Source organism: Asterias rubens, chromosome 3 (assembly GCF_902459465.1).
Source record: "Asterias rubens chromosome 3, eAstRub1.3, whole genome shotgun sequence".
NCBI lineage: Eukaryota > Metazoa > Echinodermata > Asteroidea > Forcipulatida > Asteriidae > Asterias > Asterias rubens.
Window position 1 is genome coordinate 19145532 of NC_047064.1, and position 22988 is coordinate 19168519.

Sequence of the window (22988 nt, forward strand, 5' to 3'; positions counted from 1 at the left end):
CCGTCCGGTGTCCCGTAGAAACTTGGTCAGGCCCAGAGCGTCTGATCCAGGCCCTCCACCGATGCAACACACACGGAAAGGCTGACTTAATTGAAATAATCTCGTAATATGCTTGTGTTCACTTAGTGCTAACTGAAGACTTCGATATGCTACGTAACTATGCCCCGCGAGAAAGTGATATACGTAGGTACATCGATAGCATTCATCACTCCAATCGGGTCTAGCTGTTTCATGAAGTCCTTTCATGTAGATTTTTGTAATCTTCTTCATACATGATTTGGAGTGTCTTATCACGTTGGGATTTCGCCTTGAACTTGAATTCAAAAACTTACTCACAATTCTGTCAAAATATTCGGCAGCCGCGGCCCCATCATCAGTTGTCTCCATTGCAATAATACGCCTATTTTATTATACACAACTTATTCAAAATAATTCGTTGGTGTCTGCCATGTAAGCGTTCATAAAAGGTCTTAATTGTCAAGTGACCACAGCACAATACCAAACTAACACATTCCCTACGAGTGAGTCGAACGAAACAATCATGCAGACTATAATATTTACTTCCTGGTAGCAAAACAACCGTCATTAGCGGTACTACATCAATGGAGATTAAGGTTCTGATATTAAAGGCACTGTACACGTTTGGTAAGTGTGTTCTCACTTGGAGTATCCCATCATAAGCATCATATAACAAACCTGTGAAAATTTTGGCTCAATCGGTCATCGAAGTTGCAAGAAAATGTGGACAGAAAAAACACCCTTGTTGGACGAATTTGTGTGCTTTCAGATAGGAATAAAAGACTTCTAGCTAGTTAATGTGTTTTGAGTAATTACCAAACGTGTACCTTCCTATTAAAGGAACATAATGTTGCCTTGGACCGGGCGAGTTGGTCCACTCTATGAAAAGCGTTTTAGTTTGTTGTGAAATGCAAAAGGAAGATTTGATCCACACAAATGCCTCGAAATAGCACGGGTTTCCTTTATGTCGTGAACTAGTAAACACGGCACGCAATTTTGTGGGAAATGGCCCGGCTGTGTTGTTCCCAAAGTACACGCAACACCGTGCAATTTCAAGGTATAGTTGTGTGGATCATTTATATTCTACTTTAAAACATCTTTCTATAAAAATCATATGTATTTCATAACAAACGGGTTACAAACGCTTTTCAAAGACCAACTCGCCCGATCTAAGTTAACGTGTGAGACGAAGTTAACGTGTGAGACGAAGTCTGACAAAATCAATAGAAGGAGACAATTGCATTACTGCGTGCACAAAATGCACTCGACTTATCAGTTTTATTGATTGTCAGGTTTTGGGAACAAGAAAATAGAATTAGGCCTTACCCCCACCCCCCGCCCCCCCCCCCTTGCCTACCCTATCGCAACATCCATTATGAAACAGCCGTTATAAAACTCATCATTATAATGTGACACCTTTAAAAAAAATGAACGAAGAAACGGCTTGAACTTTGAGTCTATTATCACAATCACGTGCGTGACTGCCATGGAGCAAAAAAATCCCCATGGCACGAAATCCAAGCCACGTATTTAATTACCAGCCATCCACACAATGGAGGAAGACACTAGAAACCTATCGATAGGGTCGCTTGAATTTTATGTCCAGTAAAATTCATAGGAAATTCTTTCGTCAAACAAATTATAGATATAAGGTGCACCAGAGTCATGAATATCATTCCATAATTCGATAGCCTCTCGTCAAGGCGCATGCAGCACCCCTACATATGCCGCACGAAAATACCAGCCGTTAGTAGTGCTGCGCTGTGTTCGTGTGAGATATAATAATGGGGATGCCTCGTCCGCCTTGACTAAAGGCTAACTGTGTTTGCATGTGTGATTGCGTGTCAACGGGGAATCCCCGATGAGAAATCCGCGGAGCCTTGAAAACTACGGAGCATATAAAGAGACAAACTAAACAAAATGGAAAAGTTAAAAAGAAATTGTCAGCAATGTTTTGTCCCCTCAAAATGTTATTTCATTCCCCGAAGTTTCACTAGGAATACTATTTCCTTCCCTAGAAATAATTTCGAGGGAACGAAATAATTGTAATATTTGTTAACCTTTTATTTTGTTTTTATGTGGCTCTTTTGGGGTTCCGTAGATAACGTCTCGGGATGTAAAAATTTAATCATTACCGCTTTGGATTGTCATTTGCCCTTCCCTGTGTGGCCTTTGCTATTTCATTGTCTAAATAATTAAAACACCAGATTAAATAGAATATCTGAAATAGACTAAAACTACTGACAACTAAATTATCTCACAACTAGATTAAAACAAATAAAATTGATAATATAAATAAAGTTAATACAAAATATCTAATTAAATACACTCAATTAATAAAATAAGTTTAAAACGAGAATATTATAAACTAAACATCTTGAAAATGTAAGCTTAAAAAAGACTTAACATGTTTGTTTTATGTTCAATGCAAACAGTGCGAGGAGTTCTTCATGGGGGCACGCGCAGAGTGATCGAGTGGGCTCAGTGTTTGTTAGATAAAAATAGACAATTATTGCGCACTGAATTCAACTTAGGAATGTACTACATAGAAAGGCACTTTTATTTTTTAAATGTCTTGAAAAAATGACAGAGCATACTGATAGAAACGTCGATTTTTTAAAAACACAGCTCATCGAGGGATATATTAATTTTAAATGTCTCATTATACTATTATAATGATTACAGCAAATGGCTCGGTCTTATTTATTCTAAATTAAATGGTGATTGATTTTTATGACACTAGAAACCTATCGATAGGGTCGCTTGAATTTTATGTCCAGTAAAATTCTTAGGAAATTCTTTCGTCAAACAATTAATTATAGATATAAGGTGCACCAGAGTCATGAATATCATTCCATAATTCGATAGCCTCTCGTCAAGGCGCATGCAGCACCCCTACATATGCCGCACGAAAAGACAAGCCGTTAGTAGTGCTGCGCTGTGTTCGTGTGAGATATAATAATGGGGATGCCTCGTCCGCCTTGACTAAAGGCTAACTGTGTTTGCATGTGTGATTGCGTGTCAACGGGGAATCCCCGATGAGAAATCCGCGGAGCCTTGAAAACTACGGAGCATATAAAGAGACAAACTAAACAAAATGGAAACGTTAAAAAGAAATTGTCAGCAATGTTTTGTCCCCTCGAAATGTTATTTAATTCCCGAAGTTTCACTAGGAATACTATTTCCTTCCCTGGAAATAATTTCGAGGGAACGAAATAATTGTAATATTTGTTAACCTTTTATTTTGTTTTTATGTGGCTCTTCTGGGGTTCCGTAGATAACGTCTCGGGATGTAAAAATTTAATCATTACCGCTTTGGATTGTCATTTGCCCTTCCCTGTGTGGCCTTTGCTATTTCATTGTCTAAATAATTAAAACACCAGATTAAATAGAATATCTGAAATAGACTAAAACTACTGACAACTAAATTATCTCACAACTAGATTAAAACAAATAAAATTGATAATATAAATAAAGTTAATACAAAATATCTAATTAAATACACTCAATTAATAAAATAAGTTTAAAACGAGAATATAAACTAAACATCTTGAAAATATAAGCTTTAAAAAGACTTAACATTTTTGTTTTATGTTTCATGCAAACAGTGCGGGGAGTTCTTCATGGGGGCATGCGCAGAGTGATCGAGTGGGCCCAGTGTTTGTTAGATAAAAATAGACAATTATTGCGCACTGAATTCAACTTAGGAATGTACTACATAGAAAGGCACTTTTATTTTTTAAATGTCTTGAAAAATGACAGAGCATACTGATGGAAACGTCGATTTGTTAAAAACACAGCTCATCGAGGGATATATTAATTATAAATGTCTCATTATACTTGATGTTTTCAATTATAATGATTACAGCAAATGGCTCGGTCTTATTCATTCTAAATTAAATGGTGAATGATTTGGTATTAATTTTTTATTTTTTTATATCAGGTTTACGCGGCAATCTTCATGATTTTAAAACTTCAGATCTAAATCTACAAAAGGCAACAATTTTTTTGTTTAATACAATCCGTTACCTCCGGATTCCATACCCTTATTGCAGATCTACAACCCGTTATAACGTGTTCACAATCCATTATACGGATTCAAAGTGGTAAAGAACGGATTCGTGATCACTGAACAGATTCATAATCCACTACTCCACAACGGATTGTGAATCCGTAATAACGGATTCGAATACGTAAATAACAGATTGTGAAGTGAGTAATAGTGGTGTTCACAATCCGTTATACGCCATTCAAAGTGGAAAAATAACGAATTCGTGATCACTGAAAAGATTCATAATCCAATACTCCTTGTAACGGATTGTGAATCCGTAATAACGGATTCGAATACGTAAATAACAGATCGTGAATCAGTAATAGTGGAGCCATCATAGTGTCCAAGCCCCTGTGTTTATAACCACGCGTTGGTGCCTTCCGATGTAACCACAGAGTTGTAACTAAAAGTAAAAAACACACACAGCACAAGCCCATCCAGCATTTCCTGCAACGCTTGCATGCTCATAATAATAATAATAATAATGTCACCTTCAAAAAGAACACAAACCAAAATTACTTGAGCTGGAGTCTAGGTTCATTGGATGCATTGCCACAATCACACAGGTGAAGAGTGGGAAATCCCGTTGTCAGGGAAACGCACGACAGTTAAAAAACATCTTTCTAAACCATGCATTTCATAGCAAACAGTTTCAAACGCTTTTCGTAGACCAACTCGGCCGATCCAAGGCAACGTGTTCCTTTAATCTCCTGCTTCTTATTATTCACAAAAAGAGCACAAACATCAGTATAACATAACTACAATGTAAAGGTCAAGTGTCAAAACATGTCTGGCTATAGCCTACCGCTCTACCTGGCAAGTATATACAAATAATGGTGTTACCGCAAACCACATCACCATGCAATGCCTCAAACCTATATAAATAAAATTAATAAAAACTTACAAATAAAATAGATTAAATTAATCAAATAATTTAGAAGGGTAAAATAATTGAATATTTTTGAAAATATAAGCTTAAAAAGAAAACGGCTTGGCATTTTTGATTATGTTCAATGCAAGCAATTCAGAGGAGTGCTTCGTGCACAAAGTGATTGAGTAAGCCTAAAAGATAGATAGAAAATTTATATACATCATAATTGCACAGTGAATTCAAATAAGGAATTTCGGTCACTCTTCTCGATTTGCACAGCAAAAATATAAATCTCACGCATCTTATTTGTATTCTCTTAGATGGTCAAAGCATACTGATCGAAACGTCGAGTTTAAAACACAGTTCGTCGAAAGATTTATTGATCCTCAAACATTACTTGATTATTTTCAATAATAATTTTTACAGCAAATGCCTTTGTTGTATTCATTTTAATTGAAAACAAAGATTGTATCTTCTTTCGCCCTTTTAAAGACAGTGGAAACTATTTGTAATTGTCAAAGACTAGTCTTAACAGTTGGTGTATCTCAATTTATGCATAAAATAACGAACCTGTGAAATTTTGAGCTCAATTGGTCGTCGAAGTTGCGAGATAACAATGAAAGAAAAAAACACCCTTGTCATACGAAGTTGTGTGCTTTCTGATCCTTGATTTCGAGACCTCAAATTCTAAACTTGAGGTCTCGAAATCAAATTCGTTGAAAATTACTTCTTTCTCGAAAACTACGTCACTTCAGAGGGAGCTGTTTCTCACTAATACTATCAACCTCTCCCCATTACTCCATACCAAGAAAGGTTTTATGCTAATAATTGTTTTGAGTAATTACCAATAGTGTCCACTGCCTTTAAAACATGTCTGGCTGGCGCTGTACGGATACAAATACACAACACCCAATTCAACTAGCCTAAAAAATACAATGTTTCTCTGGGGTGGATTTCACAAAGAGTTAGACTCGTATTATCTCGAGTTACTCGTCATAACTAGGATTAGCCTTTGTTATTAAGTTTAACTCATAAAGAGTATGACTTATCCTAAGTTTGTGAAATCGACCCCTGAGTATTATACAATTCTATAAATTTTAGAATTCAAAATGAGAAGTAGACTAAAGCCGTAAATGAATCGCTTCCTTTATGCGACGTGGAAACCCGTGAGAAAAATGCGGAAGTTTCCTATTTGCATTTAGGCCTACTGTTAAAAAAAAAATTAAATAAAAATTCGAAATGGCGTGAGCAGAAAATCTTCCATGCAAACACAAACTCCGCCTTAAAATATTTTATAGCATTATTCAAGATTTTCGGTACTTTTTGTACGACACAAAACACGACAATTTCCAGCTTCACGTCAACCCAAAATGCGCCTCTGTCGGTTTATCACGTTTACGTTGTGGACCAAGACTAGCTACTAATTTATTGTTCACAAAAAGAGCACCGTGTAGTGTTAACAGCATTATAACAAGACTATACGAATGTCAAGGGTCAAAACACGTCTGGCTAATACCCGCACATACAAAATACACAACATCTTTCTCTTTGATTCAACTAGCCTAAAAAAATTAAAATGTTTCTCTGATAAATAAAGATGATTTGAAGGAATTGCAGCCGACTTCAAACGCTAGATTTAATCATATCTCGAGTCCTAACTAAGGATTGATCTATAGGTTTACATGTTAAAATGCAAGGTTGTGTTATGGGACTCGTCCTATAAGTCCTAGTTAAGGTTAATACAATTGTCAAAGACCAGTATTCTAAACTTGGTGTGTATCACAACATTATGCATAAATAACTATTATGTGAACATTTTTGGCTCATATTATTTGCAAAAAAATAATGACATAAAAAACACACTCGATTGAAGGGAGACAATGTGTGCCCTGAAACTTTTAATATGCTTTTTTTGAAAACGTTTTCTTGCAATGTGCAAATTGAAAGTTTGAAGCCGACGAGTGTAAGGCACGAGTGTTGTACTTGTTGCTAAAATTACTCTCAAGATAATTTTATCGCATTCTCATGCGAAATTTAAATTCCATGTACACGTACCAAAGGTAAAAAAATTACCAAACGTTTACCCCCAGTCTATAACTGAAATACAATTGGTGACAGTAGTTCCTTCGACCTTTTGCCGGTCATTGTTACGTCTTTCTTCCGGGCACACATATTAAGTGTTATGAACGCGTGCGGGATTCGAACCTATACTACGATAGATGTGCTTGATTGGTTGCCACGACACGTCGCGCAGTTGTAGGGGATGACATCGGATTGTAACTTACGGGTGTACCTGGTGTGCCCTCCCGGTGATGGCCGCTGAGTCACAGCGATGTGAATTCATGTAATTTTCTCTGTTTAAGCAATATTTTTGTGCTAAGCAAGTTATTGTGCTTACAGGTTTTATGACATTGGGCCCTGGTGTTGAAATTAAATCATGGCTCCGACTTCTCCCGTTCGCTATTAGACTTGACTCAAGTCCAAATCCCGTGCGAGTCCTTTTATTTTCAGTCCCACCGGCTAACGTCAGAAAATGTTTGCGCGGATGGTGTGGCAGGAGATTCTGTCCCCCGGAGATTGGGTGCCCCCCCCCCCCCCCCCATAATAGCAAACTATGTACAAACCTATTCTGAAAGCGCCCTCTTTGAATCCTCCTCCTTGGCCCGTGTTCATTTCTCACTGTGGTGACCGAATCTCCGGCGGACAGAATTACCTGGGACACCGGCATCCCCCAACTAACGAATTCGAAATCAGTATTGGCGACGAAATACAGTTAGTACATATTTGTACAACCTGTCAATGAAGAACTTCACTAATAAGGATTATATCGACAATATGATTTGATTCTGCATCTAAGTTTCAGAGGCGTGGTCCCTTGATCTACGTCTTGGGCATCTGATGAGCCGTCCATCGTGGCCAGTGTGTTTGTGCTTCCAGGAAAGGGCTCCCCTTGGACTGTCGTATCCATGGAAAGTGTGTTGGTTGAAGGAATAGACTCCACTTCGTCTGCTGTGACCATGGGAAGTGTGCTGGTTGAAGGGATATACTCCACTTCGTTTGCTGTGGCCATGGAAAGTGTGCTGGTTGAAGGAATATACTCCACTTCGTCTGCTGTGACCATGGGAAGTGTGCTGGTTGAAGGGATATACTCCACTTCGTCTGCTGGGGCCATGGGAAGTGTGCTGGTTGAAGGAATAGACTCCACTGCGACTGATGTGGCCATGGAAAGTGTGCGGGTTGAAGGAATAGACTCCACTTCATCTGCTGTGGCCATGGGAAGTGTGCTGGTTGAAGGAATAGACTCCACTTCGTTTGCTGTGGCCATGGAAAGTGTGCTGGTTGAAGGAATAGACTCCACTTCGTCTGCTGGGGCCATGGGAAGTGTGTTGGTTGAAGGAATAGACTCCACTTCGTTTGCTGTGGCCATGGAAAGTGTGCTGGTTGAAGGAATAGACTCCACTTCGTCTGCTGGGGCCATGGGAAGTGTGTTGGTTGAAGGAATAGACTCCACTTCGTCTGCTGTGGCCATGGGAAGTGTGCTGGTTGAAGGAATAGACTCCACTGGGACTGATGTGGCCATGGGAAGTGTGTTTATCGAAAGAATAGACTCCACTTCGTCTGCTGTGGCCATGGAAAGTGTGCTGCTTGAAGGAATAGACTCCACTGTGACTGCTGTGGCCATAGGAAACGTGTTTGTTGAAGGGATATACTCCACTTCGTCTGCTGTGACCATGGGAATTGTGCTGGTTGAAGGAATAGACTCCACTGCGACTGATGTGGCCATGGGAAGTGTGTTGGTTGAAGGAATAGACTCCACTTCGTCTGATGTGGCCATGGGAAGTGTGCTGGTTGAAGGAATAGACTTCACTGGGACTGATGTGGCCATGGGAAATGTGATGGTTGAAGGAATAGACTCCACTTCGTCTGCTGTGACCATGGGAAGTGTGCGGGTTGAAGGAATAGACTTCACTGGGACTGATGTGGCCGTGGGAAATGTGATGGTTGAAGGAATAGACTCCACTTCGTCTGCTGTGGTCATGGAAAGTGTGTTGGTTGATGGAATATACTCCACTGGGACTGATGTGGCCATGGGAAGTGTGTCTGTTGAAAGAATAAACTCCACTTCGTCTGCTGTGGCCATGGAAAGTGTGTTGGTTGAAGGAATAGACTCCACTTCGTCTGCTGTGACAATGGGAAGTGTGTTGGTTGAAGGAATAGACTCCACTTCGTCTGCTGTGGCCATGGGAAGTGTGCTGATTGAAGGAATAGACTCCACTGGGACTGCTGTGGCCATTGGAAATGTGTTTGTTGAAGGGATATACTCCACTTCGTCTGCTGTGACCATGGGAAGTGTGCTGGTTGAAGGAATAGACTCCACTGCGACTGCTGTGGCCATGAGGAGTGTGTTTGTTGAAGGAATAGACTCTACTTCGTCTGCTGTGGCCATGGAAAGTGTGTTGGTTGAAGGAACAGACTCCGCTTCTGGTAAAGGGAAATCAACTTTAGGGTGAATGTCAGAGTGAGATGCAGAGATTGATAGGCCATGTTCGGATGGCTTTCTGAGAAGCATTACAGACGCTTTATTGATTTTGAAGGCTTTTCTATTACCAGCCAGTTGGTCATACAAATTCAACGTTGCCACATGTTTTGTCACGGGCATACTAAAGTTGCTCGAAGACCGCATATACTCCACTTCTGTAACTCCTCCAGAGCTCGCAATGTTTTGAAACTCAGCGTGTTCTATCCCATAACTATTGTCAATGTACAACACCATAGCGCCTGGCTTCAGCACTCTGAAGATTTCACGCAGTAAATTTCCGCGAGTTAAATCACTCCTGATGAAAGCAGAGACTGTCGAGAAAAACTTAACAAACGAGACGATATCGGCCGCTCTAATTTTGTCCATTTCGACTTTGTTAAGACTTGTAATTGCCGTACGAGTCATGTCACCTGAGAAGTACGTCATCGTTGGAAACTCATCACTGGCATTGCTCTGTGTAATCTTTTCCAAGTGTCCTCCCATTCAGGTCGGAGATCAAATATCGTGCACTCCAAACGGTTTGTTGGAACCAGTCCAGTGTCCCGTAGAAACTTGGTCAGGCCCAGAGCGTCTGATCCTGGCCCTCCACCGATGCAGCACACACGGAAAGACGGCTTGTATTTCCATATATCTGTGAGATGCTCTTTGTCCGCCAATCCTAGCTGCAGACTTTGATAGACCATGTAGCTGTGCATGGCAAAGAAGCGATACACATAGGTACATCGGTAGCATTCGTCACTCCAATCCGGTCTGGCTGTGTTGTGGAGACTTTTCATGTATACTCTTCGTATTTCCTCCATACATGACTTTAATCTGCCGATCACGGAGGCATTCTGGTCTGAACTTGAGGATAAAAACTCAATGACGACTTTTTCAAAATACTCATCGGCTTCAATAACTGTTGAGTGCCTGCCATTGTTCAGACGAAAAACATCACCATTTACAGACGTCATTTTTTCATCTGCTTACAGCGTTCGGAAAATAAGTGAGCCCAGCATAAACTGACTGAGTATAACAATGGCCAATTCGCTCAAAATAAATGTAAAAACAGGTGTTGCAACGTTAAACGGGGAATCCCCGAAATATTATCGACGGAGGGCGCTGTTTCGGATAATGTTAAAAGCCAATCTCTAAACACAGGGCCACAATGTTGCACATATATATAAATTTCCCAGAATTATTTACGATTTTTTTTTTGAATGTATTTATAGCCCTCCATAACATTTTTATCAAAACAACCCAAATTCAACCCAAGCAAAGCCAGTAATATCGAAGGTTTGATTCTTAATACGCGTCGCAACTGCCATACTGGGTGATAATGGGTCATCTGATTTCCATGTAAACTAATTTAATAAAATATTATAGGAACGTACTGAAATTGGATTATTTAACTACTGTATGCATAGAAACACACATACGGGGAACAAGAAGGGGAAAGTTCGGTAGGGTGACCCCTTTACCGAACTGTCCCTTTCGAATTCAGTACGTTGTATGTATATTTAACCAAACCCACTTGCGTTAACTACCTCAGCCTCAGTCGTATTCCGCCCACGTTAGCTCCGACATTGTACCCTTTCGTCATAATTTATGTGACCTTCAAAAAACGCACAATGATAAGAACGACTAGAGCTTGAGTCTAAAGTTCCCCGAATAACTCAATACGTTATTGCATGAACGGGGAGAGTCCCATGTCACGCAATGTATACAATTTGCATTGTGGGTGGGGAGCAGACAAAAACAAAATTTCAATTGCTTGAAAATTCATGTTCTTTATATTCTTCAAAAAACACACTGGCCTACGGCTTATGTGTTACTGTGCTGTAGGTCTACTTGTCAATGGCCTGATTTTTATAAAGCCTGTAAGCACAATACATCTCTATAAGCATTATGAAACAAGCTACCAGCCACCCAATTTTTGCTTAGAAAAGAAGTTTGTTGAGAGAAAATGAACACGTATAGTTGTGACATGAAGAAAACCTTTATAAAACCTGAACTTGAAACCTTGTGAGATTGCAGTCAACGTGCCTTGTACTAAGGTCATACTAATTTTTACGAGATATAAGTCATAGCTTCTGATTATTACTGATTAGACATCACGTCATAAAAATTACTTTCGTGTCCACCCTCCCTCTTCAATGTCACTTTAACGCTTTCAATTAACCACTTGCACCCCCCCCTTCATTTTCATTAAAGTCAGCATAAAAAGGTTGTGGCTAACGCGATGAGACAGTAGGCCGACATTGAATACTACATCAAACAATAATACTGTCTGTTCTTCTATTATTGAAATGAAATGCCAAGAAAGTAACCCTCGGGAAATTATTGGGGGGATTATTTCTGAGATGGTGCACACTATTGACTGACAATAATTATTTAGATTTAATATTTCATTCACAATAATATTCAGTTTATTCATTCCGTGCTAGAAATTAGTTGAAACATACTTCTAACACTTTTCACATTACCAAATATTTCACACTCCAAAATAGTGATAAAAAAAAAAAAAATGAAGGGCAAAAGACCATGACAAATTTGCACAGGTTTCTTATTTTATACATACACCAAGTGAAGATGGTCTTTGACAATGATTAATAAAAGTATACACTACCTTTTTACAACTTTTCTCTGAAGTCAAAATATTGTGTACCTAACAAAGAACGTAGAAAATATTTCAGACATGATTTTGTAATAGCTTATTTCAAGAACAGCCGTTAATGAACATTTTATCACATTAATGCTAAAACTTCCTCCAAAATATACAACTATCCTTCATGGAATTCAAAAATTAACAAATAAAAGGTTTTATGCTACAGTTGTGATATAGTTGTTAGTTTCAGTAACTCAGTGTTATAATTCATCGGAGGTATTATAAGGTTTCACACCAGATTAAATAGAATATCTACAACTAGATTAAAACGAACAAAATTGATAATATAAACAAATTTAATGAAAAATATCAAATTAATAAAATAACTTTAAAACGAGAATATTATAAACTAATTATCTTGAAAATGTAAGCTTAAAAAAGGCTTGGCATTTTTGTTTTATGTTCAATGCAAACAGTGCGGGGAGTTCTTCATGGGGGCATGCGCAGAGTGATCGAGTGGGCCCAGTGTTTATTAGATAATAATATAGACAATTATTGCGCACTGAATTCAACTTAGGAATGTACTACATAGAAAGGCACTTTTTGTTTTAAATGTCTTGAAAAATGACAGAGCATACTGATGGAAACGTCGATTTGTTAAAAACACAACTCATCGAGGGATATATTAATTATAAATTGTCTCATTAATATTCTTGATTATTTCAATTATAATGACTACATCAAATGGCTCGGTCTTATTCATTCTAAACTCAATGGTGATTGATTTTTATGAATGATTTGATAGTAAAAATCATGAGTATCAGGGCTACCAATATATTGCCACACCCTTTGGGAACCATTTTGTTAAAGTACTACCACACTTTTTTATTTTTTTTTATTTGTTATATCAGATTATATTAGATTAACAAGGCAATATTTATCATTTTAAAATGTCTGATCTAAATCTACAAAAGCCAATAATTTTTTGTTTAATACAATCCGTTACCTCCGGATTCCATACCCTTATTGCAGATCTACAACCCGTTATAACGTGTTCACAATCCGTTATACGGATTCAAAGTGTATTAATTTTGGTTTTTACCCATACACCGATGTGTGTTAGCACTGTATACTCAGTACATTCCCGAGTCCTGTGAAAAAATATCACGGGCATGTTACTCGGGTGGGCGGATTCGTGATCACTGAATAATCCAATACTCCTTGTAACGGATTGTGAATCCGTAATAATGGATTCGAATACGTAAATAACAGATCGTGAATCAGTAATAGTGGAGCCATCATAGTGTCCAAGCCCCTGTGTTTATAACCACGCGTTGGTGCCTTCCGATGTAACCACAGAGTTGTAACTAAAAGTAAAAAACACACACAGCACAAGCCCATCCAGCATTTCCTGCAACGCTTGCATGCTCATAATAATAATAATAATAATAATAATAATAATAATGTCACCTTCAAACAGAACACAAACCAAAATTACTTGAGCTGGAGTCTAGGTTCATTGGATGCGGTGCCACAATCACACAGGTGAAGAGTGGGAAATCCCGTTGTCAGGGAAACGCACGACAGTTTAAAAACATCTTTCTAACCATGCATTTCATAGCAAACAGTTTCAAACGCTTTTCGTAGACCAACTCGGCCGATCCAAGGCAACGTGTTCCTTTAATCTCCTGCTCCTAATATTATTCACAAAAAGAGCACAAACATCAGTATAACATAACTACAATGTAAAGGTCAAGTGTCAAAACATGTCTGGCTATAGTTCATGCAACGCTTGCATGCTCATAATAATAATAATAATAATGTCACCTTCAAAAAGAACACAAACCAAAATTACTTGAGCTGGAGTCTAGGTTCATTGGATGCGTTGCCACAATCACACAGGTGAAGAGTGGGAAATCCCGTTGTCAGGGAAACGCACGACAGTTAAAAAACATCTTTCTAAACCATGCATTTCATAGCAAACAGTTTCAAACGCTTTTCGTAGACCAACTCGGTCGATCCAAGGCAACGTGTTCCTTTAATCTCCTGCTCCTAATATTATTCACAAAAAGAGCACAAACATCAGTATAACATAACTACAATGTAAAGGTCAAGTGTCAAAACATGTCTGGCTGTAGCCTACCGCTCTACCTGGCAAGTATATACAAATAATGGTGTTACCGCAAACCACCTCACCATGCAATGCCTCAAACCTATATAAATAAAATTAATAAAAACTTACAAATAAAATAGATTAAATTAATCAAATAATTTAGAAGGGTAAAATAATTGAATATTTTTGAAAATGTAAGCTTAAAAAGAAAACGGCTTGGCATTTTTGATTATGTTCAATGCAAACAGTTCATAGGAGTGCTTCGTGCACAAAGTGATTGAGTAAGCCTAAGAGATAGATAGAAAATTTATATACATCATAATTGCACAGTGAATTGAAATAAGGGATTTCGGTCACTCTTCTCGATTTGCACAGCAAAAATATAAATCTTACGCATCTTATTTGTATTCTCTTAGATGGTCAAAGCATACTGATCGAAACGTCGAGTTTAAAACACAGTTCGTCGAAAGATTTATTGATCCTCAAACATTACTTGATTATTTTCAATTATAATTATTACAGCAAATGCCTTTGTTGTATTCATTTTAATTGAAAACAAAGATTGTATCTTCTTTCGCCCTTTTAAAGACAGTGGAAACTATTGGTAACTGTCAAAGACTAGTCTTAACAGTTGGTGTATCTCAATTTATGCATAAAATAACGAACCTGTGAAAATTTGAGCTCAATTGGTCGTCGAAGTTGCGAGATAACAATGAAAGAAAAAAACACCCTTGTCATACGAAGTTGTGTGCTTTCTGATGCAAGATTTCGAGACCTCAAATTCTAAACTTGAGGTCTCGAAATCAAAATCGTGGAAAATTACTTCCTTCTCGAAAACTATGTCACTTAAGAGTGAGCTGTTTCTCACAATGTTTTATACAACCAACCTCTCCCCATTACTCGTAATCAAGAAAGGTTTTATTATGATAATTATTTTGGGTAATTACCAATAGTGTCTACTGCCTTTTAAGCAATTGTATATACGTTTGGTAACTGGAACCCACTGTTCGTTTCACTAATGTTATAGTAGTTGTAGATATATTAATACCATAAAACTGAAGGGTGAACATTTTCAGAAGGTGAACAGATTTTGCATCTCGTTTTGAGAAATTGCTTACAATCTGGTGCGGGAATATAATGTCAACGCAAGATCTGAAGAATACTCTGCAATGGGAGACTTTTGAACACTAGGTGGCAGCAGACTTACCAGGTAAATTTCCATTGTTTACGTAGTTCTGAGCATGCGTACATTATCGAGAACAATGGATTTTACCTGGTAAGTCTGCTGCCACCAAGCGTCCCAAAACTTTCCCATGGGAATGAGAACCGTCACTGTCAGTAAACGCTTCTCGGATTTGGGGAAAGGCCTAAAGAAATAACTTTTTCTCCATAACCGCAGTACTTCAAAGTGAAACATTTCTCAAACTGCAAGTTACTATCCAAAGCTGCTGTACTTTTCTATCAAGTAACCTGTTGTTGCCATTAATTTCACAGTTATTACCAAACGTTATATACATAGGCAGATCCAGTTTGCTTCATTCAAGTTTTGAAGCGTGGAACTCGAAAAAGTCAAAATGTTTCTTGAGACATAATACACAAGGTATTAAAAAAAAAATTGCCCGCAAAAGTTTAAAATACAAGAAAGTTTCATAAAGTCTAAAAGGTAACAGAAAAGAGACAACGTTGTCAACAAACAGTGCACAGGGCAGGTCGAGCAAGCTTTATACAGACACATACCCAAATATACAAAGTTTAAGAAGCATTTGTCAGGAGAATATAAAAAAAATAATGACTTTACAGTTTTTTTTTGTTTTAGTCTTAGGCCTTGATCGTATTGGTGGCTATTACGGCTACTGGCTATGGATGCATCTCGTCATGCGTTTAAGTACCTTAGCAACAGTCGTGAGCCATAGCTATCCTCCGATAGCCATAAGTGCTCAAACGCCATCTTAAAAATATACTACAATGCATCTTGGGAAAAAGTATAGTTCACATTATGCCCTTTTCATAACCACGGCTTTGGCTTTGAACTCGGCTCAGGCTAGCTTGGCCCCGCGGTTGTTTTGAAAATATTTCGCGTGCTTTGCGTACGCGCTCAGGGCTTCAGACGAAAGGACGGAGCCTGAAGCCGAATCCAACACCGAAGCCGTATTTTCGAAAGGGGCCACTTGCGCTCCATGTTAGTTAAGCATGGACTCGGATTTCACCCATAATCCTTTGCGCTGATTATACGCATTGGATCATGCAACAATGTGCAAACCGGATACGGCCTAAACAATAAACATGGATGAACATTTTTTATGAAGTTAAAAAAATTGGTATAAACGGTAAAACACGGCTATCTCTATAATTTTAAAACGAATTTCGAAATGATGAAGAAACACTTTGTTTCTTACCTTTTTTATCTCAGTGACTTCATCAATAAGGAGTAAAGCGCCTAGATGGATTGACTTTGGATCCAAGTTTCAGAGACACTGAGACTTGATCTGTGTCTTGGGGCTGGACGTCTGATTTGATGTCGCCTGGTGCCACAATGGGAGCAGTGGTCATTGATAGAATAGACTCCACTTCTGGCAGTGCTTCGTCAGCTTCAGTGTGGATAGGCTCAGCTTCTAGTGCGTCATCAGCTTCAGTGTGGATAGGCTCAGCTTCTAGTAGTGCTTCGTCAGCTTCAGTGTGGATATGCTCAGCTTCTGGATCAGCTTCAGTGTGGATATGCTCAGCTTCTGGATCAGCTTCAGTGTGGATATGCTCAGCTTCTAGTAGTGCTTCGCCAGCATCAGTATGGATAGGCTCAGCTTCTAGTGCGTTATCTGCTTCAGTGTGGATAGGCTCAGCTTCTAGTGCGTTATCTGCTTCAGTGTGGATAGGCTCAGCTTCTAGTAGTGCTTCGCCAGCATCAGTGTGGATAGGCTCAGCTTCTAGTGCGTTATCAGCTTCAGTGTGGATAGGCTCAGCTTCTAGTGCGTTATCTCCTTCAGTGTGGATAGGCTCAGCTTCTATTAGTGCTTCGTCAGCTTCAGTGTGGATAGGCTCAGCTTCTAGTGCGTTATCTGCTTCAGTGTGGATAGGCTCAGCTTCTAGTAGTGCTTCGTCAGCCTCAGTATGGATAGGCTCAGCTTCTAGTGCGTTATCTGCTTCAATGTGGATAGGCTCCGCTGCGTTATCTGCTTCAGTGTGGATAAGCTCAGCTTCCAGTGCGTTCTCTGCTTCAGTGTGGATAGGTTCAGCTTCTGATGATATATTCTGTCCGTTGTCCATGTGAGGTTTACGCAGAAGCATGACGGTCACCGAACAGCTTAGTAAGGGGGCAACTTGGATAGCAGCGTCGAATGACTTACTGCTAACTGAACGCTCTGTAACTGGCAGAGAAATCGGAAAGTGTATTTTTTCGAAAAGCACATCCGTGACTCCGCCGGAGTAAGCGATCCTCTTAAACTCTCCGTGCCTATCGCCAAATATATTGTCAGTGTAAAACACAAGAGCGCCTGGTTTTAGCTCTCGGAAAACTTCTCTGAGTAAGTTTCCGCGAGTTGCATCGGCCCCGATGGCGGCAGACACAGTAGAGAAAAACTTGACGAAGGAAACGAAGTCTGCTGATCTTATCTTATCCAGTATGCTCAGGTCGGCCGTACAGCCGGTCATGTCACGCGAGATATATGTCATCGGTGGAAACTCAATATTGGCATTGCTCTTTGTCATCTTTTTCCAAGTGTCCTCCCATTCCCGATACCGATCAAATATCGTGCACTCCAAACGGTTTGTTGGAACCAGTCTGTTGTCCCGTAGAAACTTGGTCAGGCCCAGAGCGTCTGATCCAGGCCCTCCACCGATGCAACACACACGGAAACACGGCTCGTTGTTCCATGCTTCTGTGAGATATGTCTTATCTGCCAATGCCGAGTGCAAACTTTGATACACAAGGTAGCTGTGCAAAGCGAAGAAGCGATGCACGTAAACGCCACGGTAGCAGTTATCCCTCCAGTCTAGTTTAATCCCAAGTCTGTGCAGCCCTTTCCTGTAGGTCTGGGATATGTTTTGGAAACAACTCGCAAGCACGTTGGCATCAATAGTGGGAATTGAGGCTAAAAACCTACTTACAATATTGTTAAAATATTGTGCGGCTTCAGTTGATTGTGAGTTCGGAGACGTCATTTTCACTGCGGCCTCAATTACTTAATTTCATCAATACGCTTCCAAATTCTGAAACTGCGAAAAGCACGATGGGTATCAAGAATCAAGGAGCACAGTCCGTCCTCTGTCGTTCATAGTGGTTGATGAGATGTTTGTTGTGACGAGTAAGCTACGATTGCGTGCGGAGGGGGAATCCCGTGCCCAGAAATCAAACAATAATAGTCGCTGCATGGTAAACATGACCATTGTTGCGGAAACACCTCATTCAAGAGATTATTATTATGTGCACTACAGTTATGACACACACTTGACCTTTGCACAAAAATGGTATCTACTCACTCATTTTCGCATTACATAAAGTCGAGGAACTGTAACATTGAAGTGCTGAATTTCTTAAAACGGTTACTCCACTCAATAAATTCCCTTATTAGTACAGTGCAAACTGCTAATCATTCAAAACTACACGGAACATAGCTTGTTACAGTTTAGGGAGAAAATATTAATTGACCCTGATCTTTTAACATCTGCTCTGGGGAGTCCCAGGGCTCGCAGAGTCATTCTCTCTCCAAATAAAAACACCACGCACCACCGGTGTTCTTTCCAAACGCTCGAGGATCGGTCATTCTTTAAAAAAATTCCCATTGTGATTTGTTTGTATTATTGTTTGTACAAAGACAATTCTTGTAAGCTGTGACTTCTGATAATGATGGTCCAATATCACGACTATAAAAAAAATCCCAAAAACTAAACAACTTTTCGAATAATTACCGTTTAAGCTGGTAAACAGTGCGTTCGTTTAGCTTCCCTGGGTCGACCCCGGTGTGTGGCGGTTTTGTTTTCACAGGACGGACGTGGGTAATTATCTGCACATGTTCGTCCTGGAAAAAGAAAACGCCACACAACGGGGTCGACCCGGGGAAGCTAATCGAACGCACCCATAGACAGGGATGGGCAAGCCTCAACATGATTCCGACCTCGGTCGACTAAAGAGAGGGAGAGAGATGGAGAATTAAAGGGACACGTTGGCTTCAGGTTGCGCTTTATTGGGCGTTTTTGGGCTATGACAAGCGTTTGATGTAAAATGATTACGGTTGGAAAGATGTTAAAAAAGTAGAATATAATGATCTACACAAACATGCCTTAGAAATGCTTCGCTTTTGCTAACTTTCTCGAAACAAAACGCTCCGCCATTTATGGGGGTCAAGATTTTGACTCCCATAAATGGCCGCCAAATTCACTAGTCTTATTTCCAGTCGCAGCCGTTGAACTATACGACTGAGCAATTATTAACCATTTTACGAACCCCATTTGTATCTATCTCTTCCTCCATGGTTACCAACAACAAAAAACAGTTCATGAACAAAAATAAAAGGGCCTACGTTGAATTAACTTTTTATAAATCTATCTAAGCAGCAAGTTCAGCCCACGTCCCGGGGCCGAGCGGCTGCCGCCGAGCGGCTGCCGTCCAGCGGGCCATCATCCCCCGCGGCCAGACCTCCCCAGACGCACTGAACTCCCCGTTCTTGCTCGTACGATGTAGGATTTTAGCGGGGCCAGTCTAGTAATGCGAATACTTTGTACACGAAAGAATGTCTAGTACCCGTTTTACTTATACTAATAGTGCATGCGATTCTGTAGTCGTGTGTCTCTTTTTGCCTCGGTCCTTTGCAGCAAAAAGACGAGATTATTTAATACTAACTAGCGAGTGGAGTTGAAACAAAACTACAGCTAGAGAATTCATCCTCTCATAAAACATCTGCTCAGACATGTCGGAGAGGCGTTTACCGTGTAAGTATAGTATGCAATTGCGAGTCACATATACCCCACAGTTCGTTTTTAGATACAAAATTACAGGGACTTCACTTCTCTGTTCTTTCTCTATGCTGTTTGCATGTACATGTAGAGTCACAGGGCAACAGAACAGTGGTGTCTATCTAATACTAGTCCATCGCCATAGGATAGATGTCACTTGTCTTCTTTGCCAACATGATCCTTTCTTCGGGGTATACATTCATTGTTTTATAAAATAATGTTTATGTCTATTATGGGGATGTAATTCCTTGACCTTGGTCTTGGACGGTACTATTTGAGGTAGCTCCTGTTTACATTGCTCAGAATCATTTGACAGCAAAATTTACTGTGCGATGCATCTGAACAGGGAGCACATACTGCAAATGGTAGTTGGCAAGGAAAGCTAAAATAAAGTAATACTCTTGTCCACAAAAATGAAGCTTCCATAGGCCCTTTTCGAAACCACGGCTTCGGCTTTGGATTCGGCTTCAGACTCCGTCCTGTTGTCTGAATCCTTACGCAAAGCACGCTCAGTATTGTCCAAACATCTGCGGGGCCAAGCTAGCCCGAGCTGAATCCAAAGCCAAAGCCGTGGTTTCAAAAAGGGCCATAGTCTAGAAGAACTCTTTTCAAAAATTACAAAACAAAATCAGAAACGGGGAACAATTTTATTATTTTCTAACATTTTTGTATTGATACTTGATTGCCAGGTCACAGTGAAAGTTGGGTGGTGATGTGATTATTGAAGCCGGTATGGACAAGAAAGAGTACACGTACATCAAAGAAGTTTTCCAAGCACGGTTAGATGACAACCAGCTTCTTCCCAGGACAGGAAAACTCTGCTAATTAGGCCTGGGCAACCAGTGAAAATTACTAATCGACTAGTCGCACCTCCATCCAATAGTTGCGACTACGACACTAGTCGCGACAAATTTTTAATTATCACGATGCACTGTGGCAATGTGTGCCGCAAGCACAATATAGTCTAATTCAAGCGGAAAAGATTGAAGATTTGTGTCACTGATGTCTGACTGTGTTCTGTAAGTAAATTATGTTGTCATGAATAGTAATGAGCGACTAAATTGGTTTACCAAACAGGTAGACACAATTTTTTTTAACTATTTTTGTAGCACGTTTAACCGGATAGTTGAAAACAATAGTCGCGACTCGACTAAGGATTCAATAGTTGGAGTCCAACACTAGTCGCCCAGGCTTACCGCTAATGGTGCAAGGATGGCTTCTACCCACAGCCGCCATCCCCCCCCCCCCTAATACCACCACCACTACTACCAACAGAAGAACTTGTAGCAAAACACAAATCCAGATTTTCCACTTCTTAAATTTAATTTCCACAATTTGGCTACAAAAATGTCTGTACAGGTGTGCATAAGACATAAGGTCAGTGCATTATTAGCATTATTGGCAAGTTCTAGAGTTTGTATGTAATCAAATAGAATCTTTGTCACAAATTTATAGGAACTTTATAAAACAATATGGTCAATTTATTGAGACATGTTTTTAAAATTCACAGCAGTACACGATGTATTTGCAAACATTAATTAAATTTGTCCTTTGTCAAAGAACACTATAGTCCCATGCAGTATCCTTAGTAATAGTTGGTGTATCTCCTCAATATTTATGCATAAAATAATAAACCTGTGACAATTTGGGCTAAATTTGGCAATAAAAGCTGCAAGAAACAGTGAAAGAAAAACACCATTGCAGTATAGAAACAAGTCTAGGGCCACTGATTTTCCGCGATCGCGGAAAACGGACGGAATTCGCGGAATCCGCCCTTTGAAACGGAAAACGGGATTTCAGAAAATTTGATTTTTTTTTTTTTTTTTTTTTTTTCTTGACGCCAAAACTATTGAAATTGCATTCTTTATTAAGATTCTTTTTGTTAAACTAAAAAGGCATCAGAAATCAGACCATTAAAAAGTACGAGATCGTAACCGTGGATCATTCTGTTCTACTTCACACCATCCTCAATGTTTACACACATGATGTACACACGTTGTTAACATGGTTAAGCGAAGGGCATTATTCGCGGCACGTTTTAAACATTTTTTGTTCACCCAAATTGCATTTTCTCCCTCTCTTTTACCAACAATAATACACAAACTAGCTTACCTATGATCTATAAGAACACATACAATGTTTTTTCATCTCGGAAAGGTCTAAAATAAAACCGTAAACTGTCAACATTCTGTCGCCAAAGCGAAAACAAAATGGCTGACATTTTGTTTGTGGATGGAGAATGGTCACGTCCATAGACTTGTTCCCAAGTCTTTGATCATGCTGAAACAGCGCCCTCTTGTGGATACACTCCTGTCATTAGCCTACAATGTGGCTGATGCAGAGAATCAACTGCAGTTTTAGACTTGGAATCAAGTCTATCACATCATGTGCATTGATACTGCAGTCACAGTGCAACCTTTTTAGAACAGCAGTATACAAAATAATCAACAATTATAAAAAAAAGTATTTTTTTGAAATTTGTCAGTTCAAATGAACATTTTACGAAGTCAACAGTGCAACTTATCTCAAATTGATTTTTATAAGTGTGTCCCTGGGTATTAAACAACCTTTTATCTAATTAAAAAAACATGAAACGGAATTTTTTGTGCCTGAAACGGAATTCATGTTTTTGCCAAACGGAATTTGCACTTTTCTGAAACGGAAAATCAGTGGCCCTACAAGTCCTTTGACATGCCTCTCATCATGTAGACTTTATCAAGTGAGTTTTATGATCACAAATTAGTAATTACCAACGTCTAAGGTATAAAGTCCCTTTAGAGAGACCAATGCCTTAAATCGAGTGATTTGGTTGTAAAATGCATTGTATGGTTAGAAAGGATGTTTTAAAAGTAGAATAGAATG

General features: G+C 39.3%; 2 protein-coding genes across 2 annotated transcripts in view; both read right to left on the reverse strand.

The window, feature by feature from the left end:
• Positions 1–13722: 13722 nt before the first annotated feature.
• The window catches only part of LOC117287859, a 29666-nt gene continuing 20400 nt past the window's right edge, over positions 13723–22988 (reverse strand). Inside the window, exon 2 of the mRNA XM_033768417.1 lies at positions 13723–13761. The gene's annotated coding sequence lies outside the window, so the exon portion shown is untranslated. The remainder of the gene's footprint in view (positions 13762–22988) is intronic.
• Positions 14084–18457, reverse strand: LOC117287860. Its single transcript, XM_033768418.1, has 2 exons — positions 16577–18457; positions 14084–14119 (listed from the first exon to the last, which is right to left on the reverse strand). The coding sequence occupies exon 1, from the start codon at positions 18333–18335 to the stop codon at positions 16599–16601; it is 1737 nt and encodes a 578-aa protein (XP_033624309.1). The 5' UTR covers positions 18336–18457; the 3' UTR covers positions 14084–14119; positions 16577–16598.

Bases quoted from the DNA above. Each gene is read 5' to 3' on its own strand.
- LOC117287860 (XM_033768418.1), bottom strand. From the start codon at position 18,335: ATGACGTCTCCGAACTCACAATCAACTGAAGCCGCACAATATTTTAAC.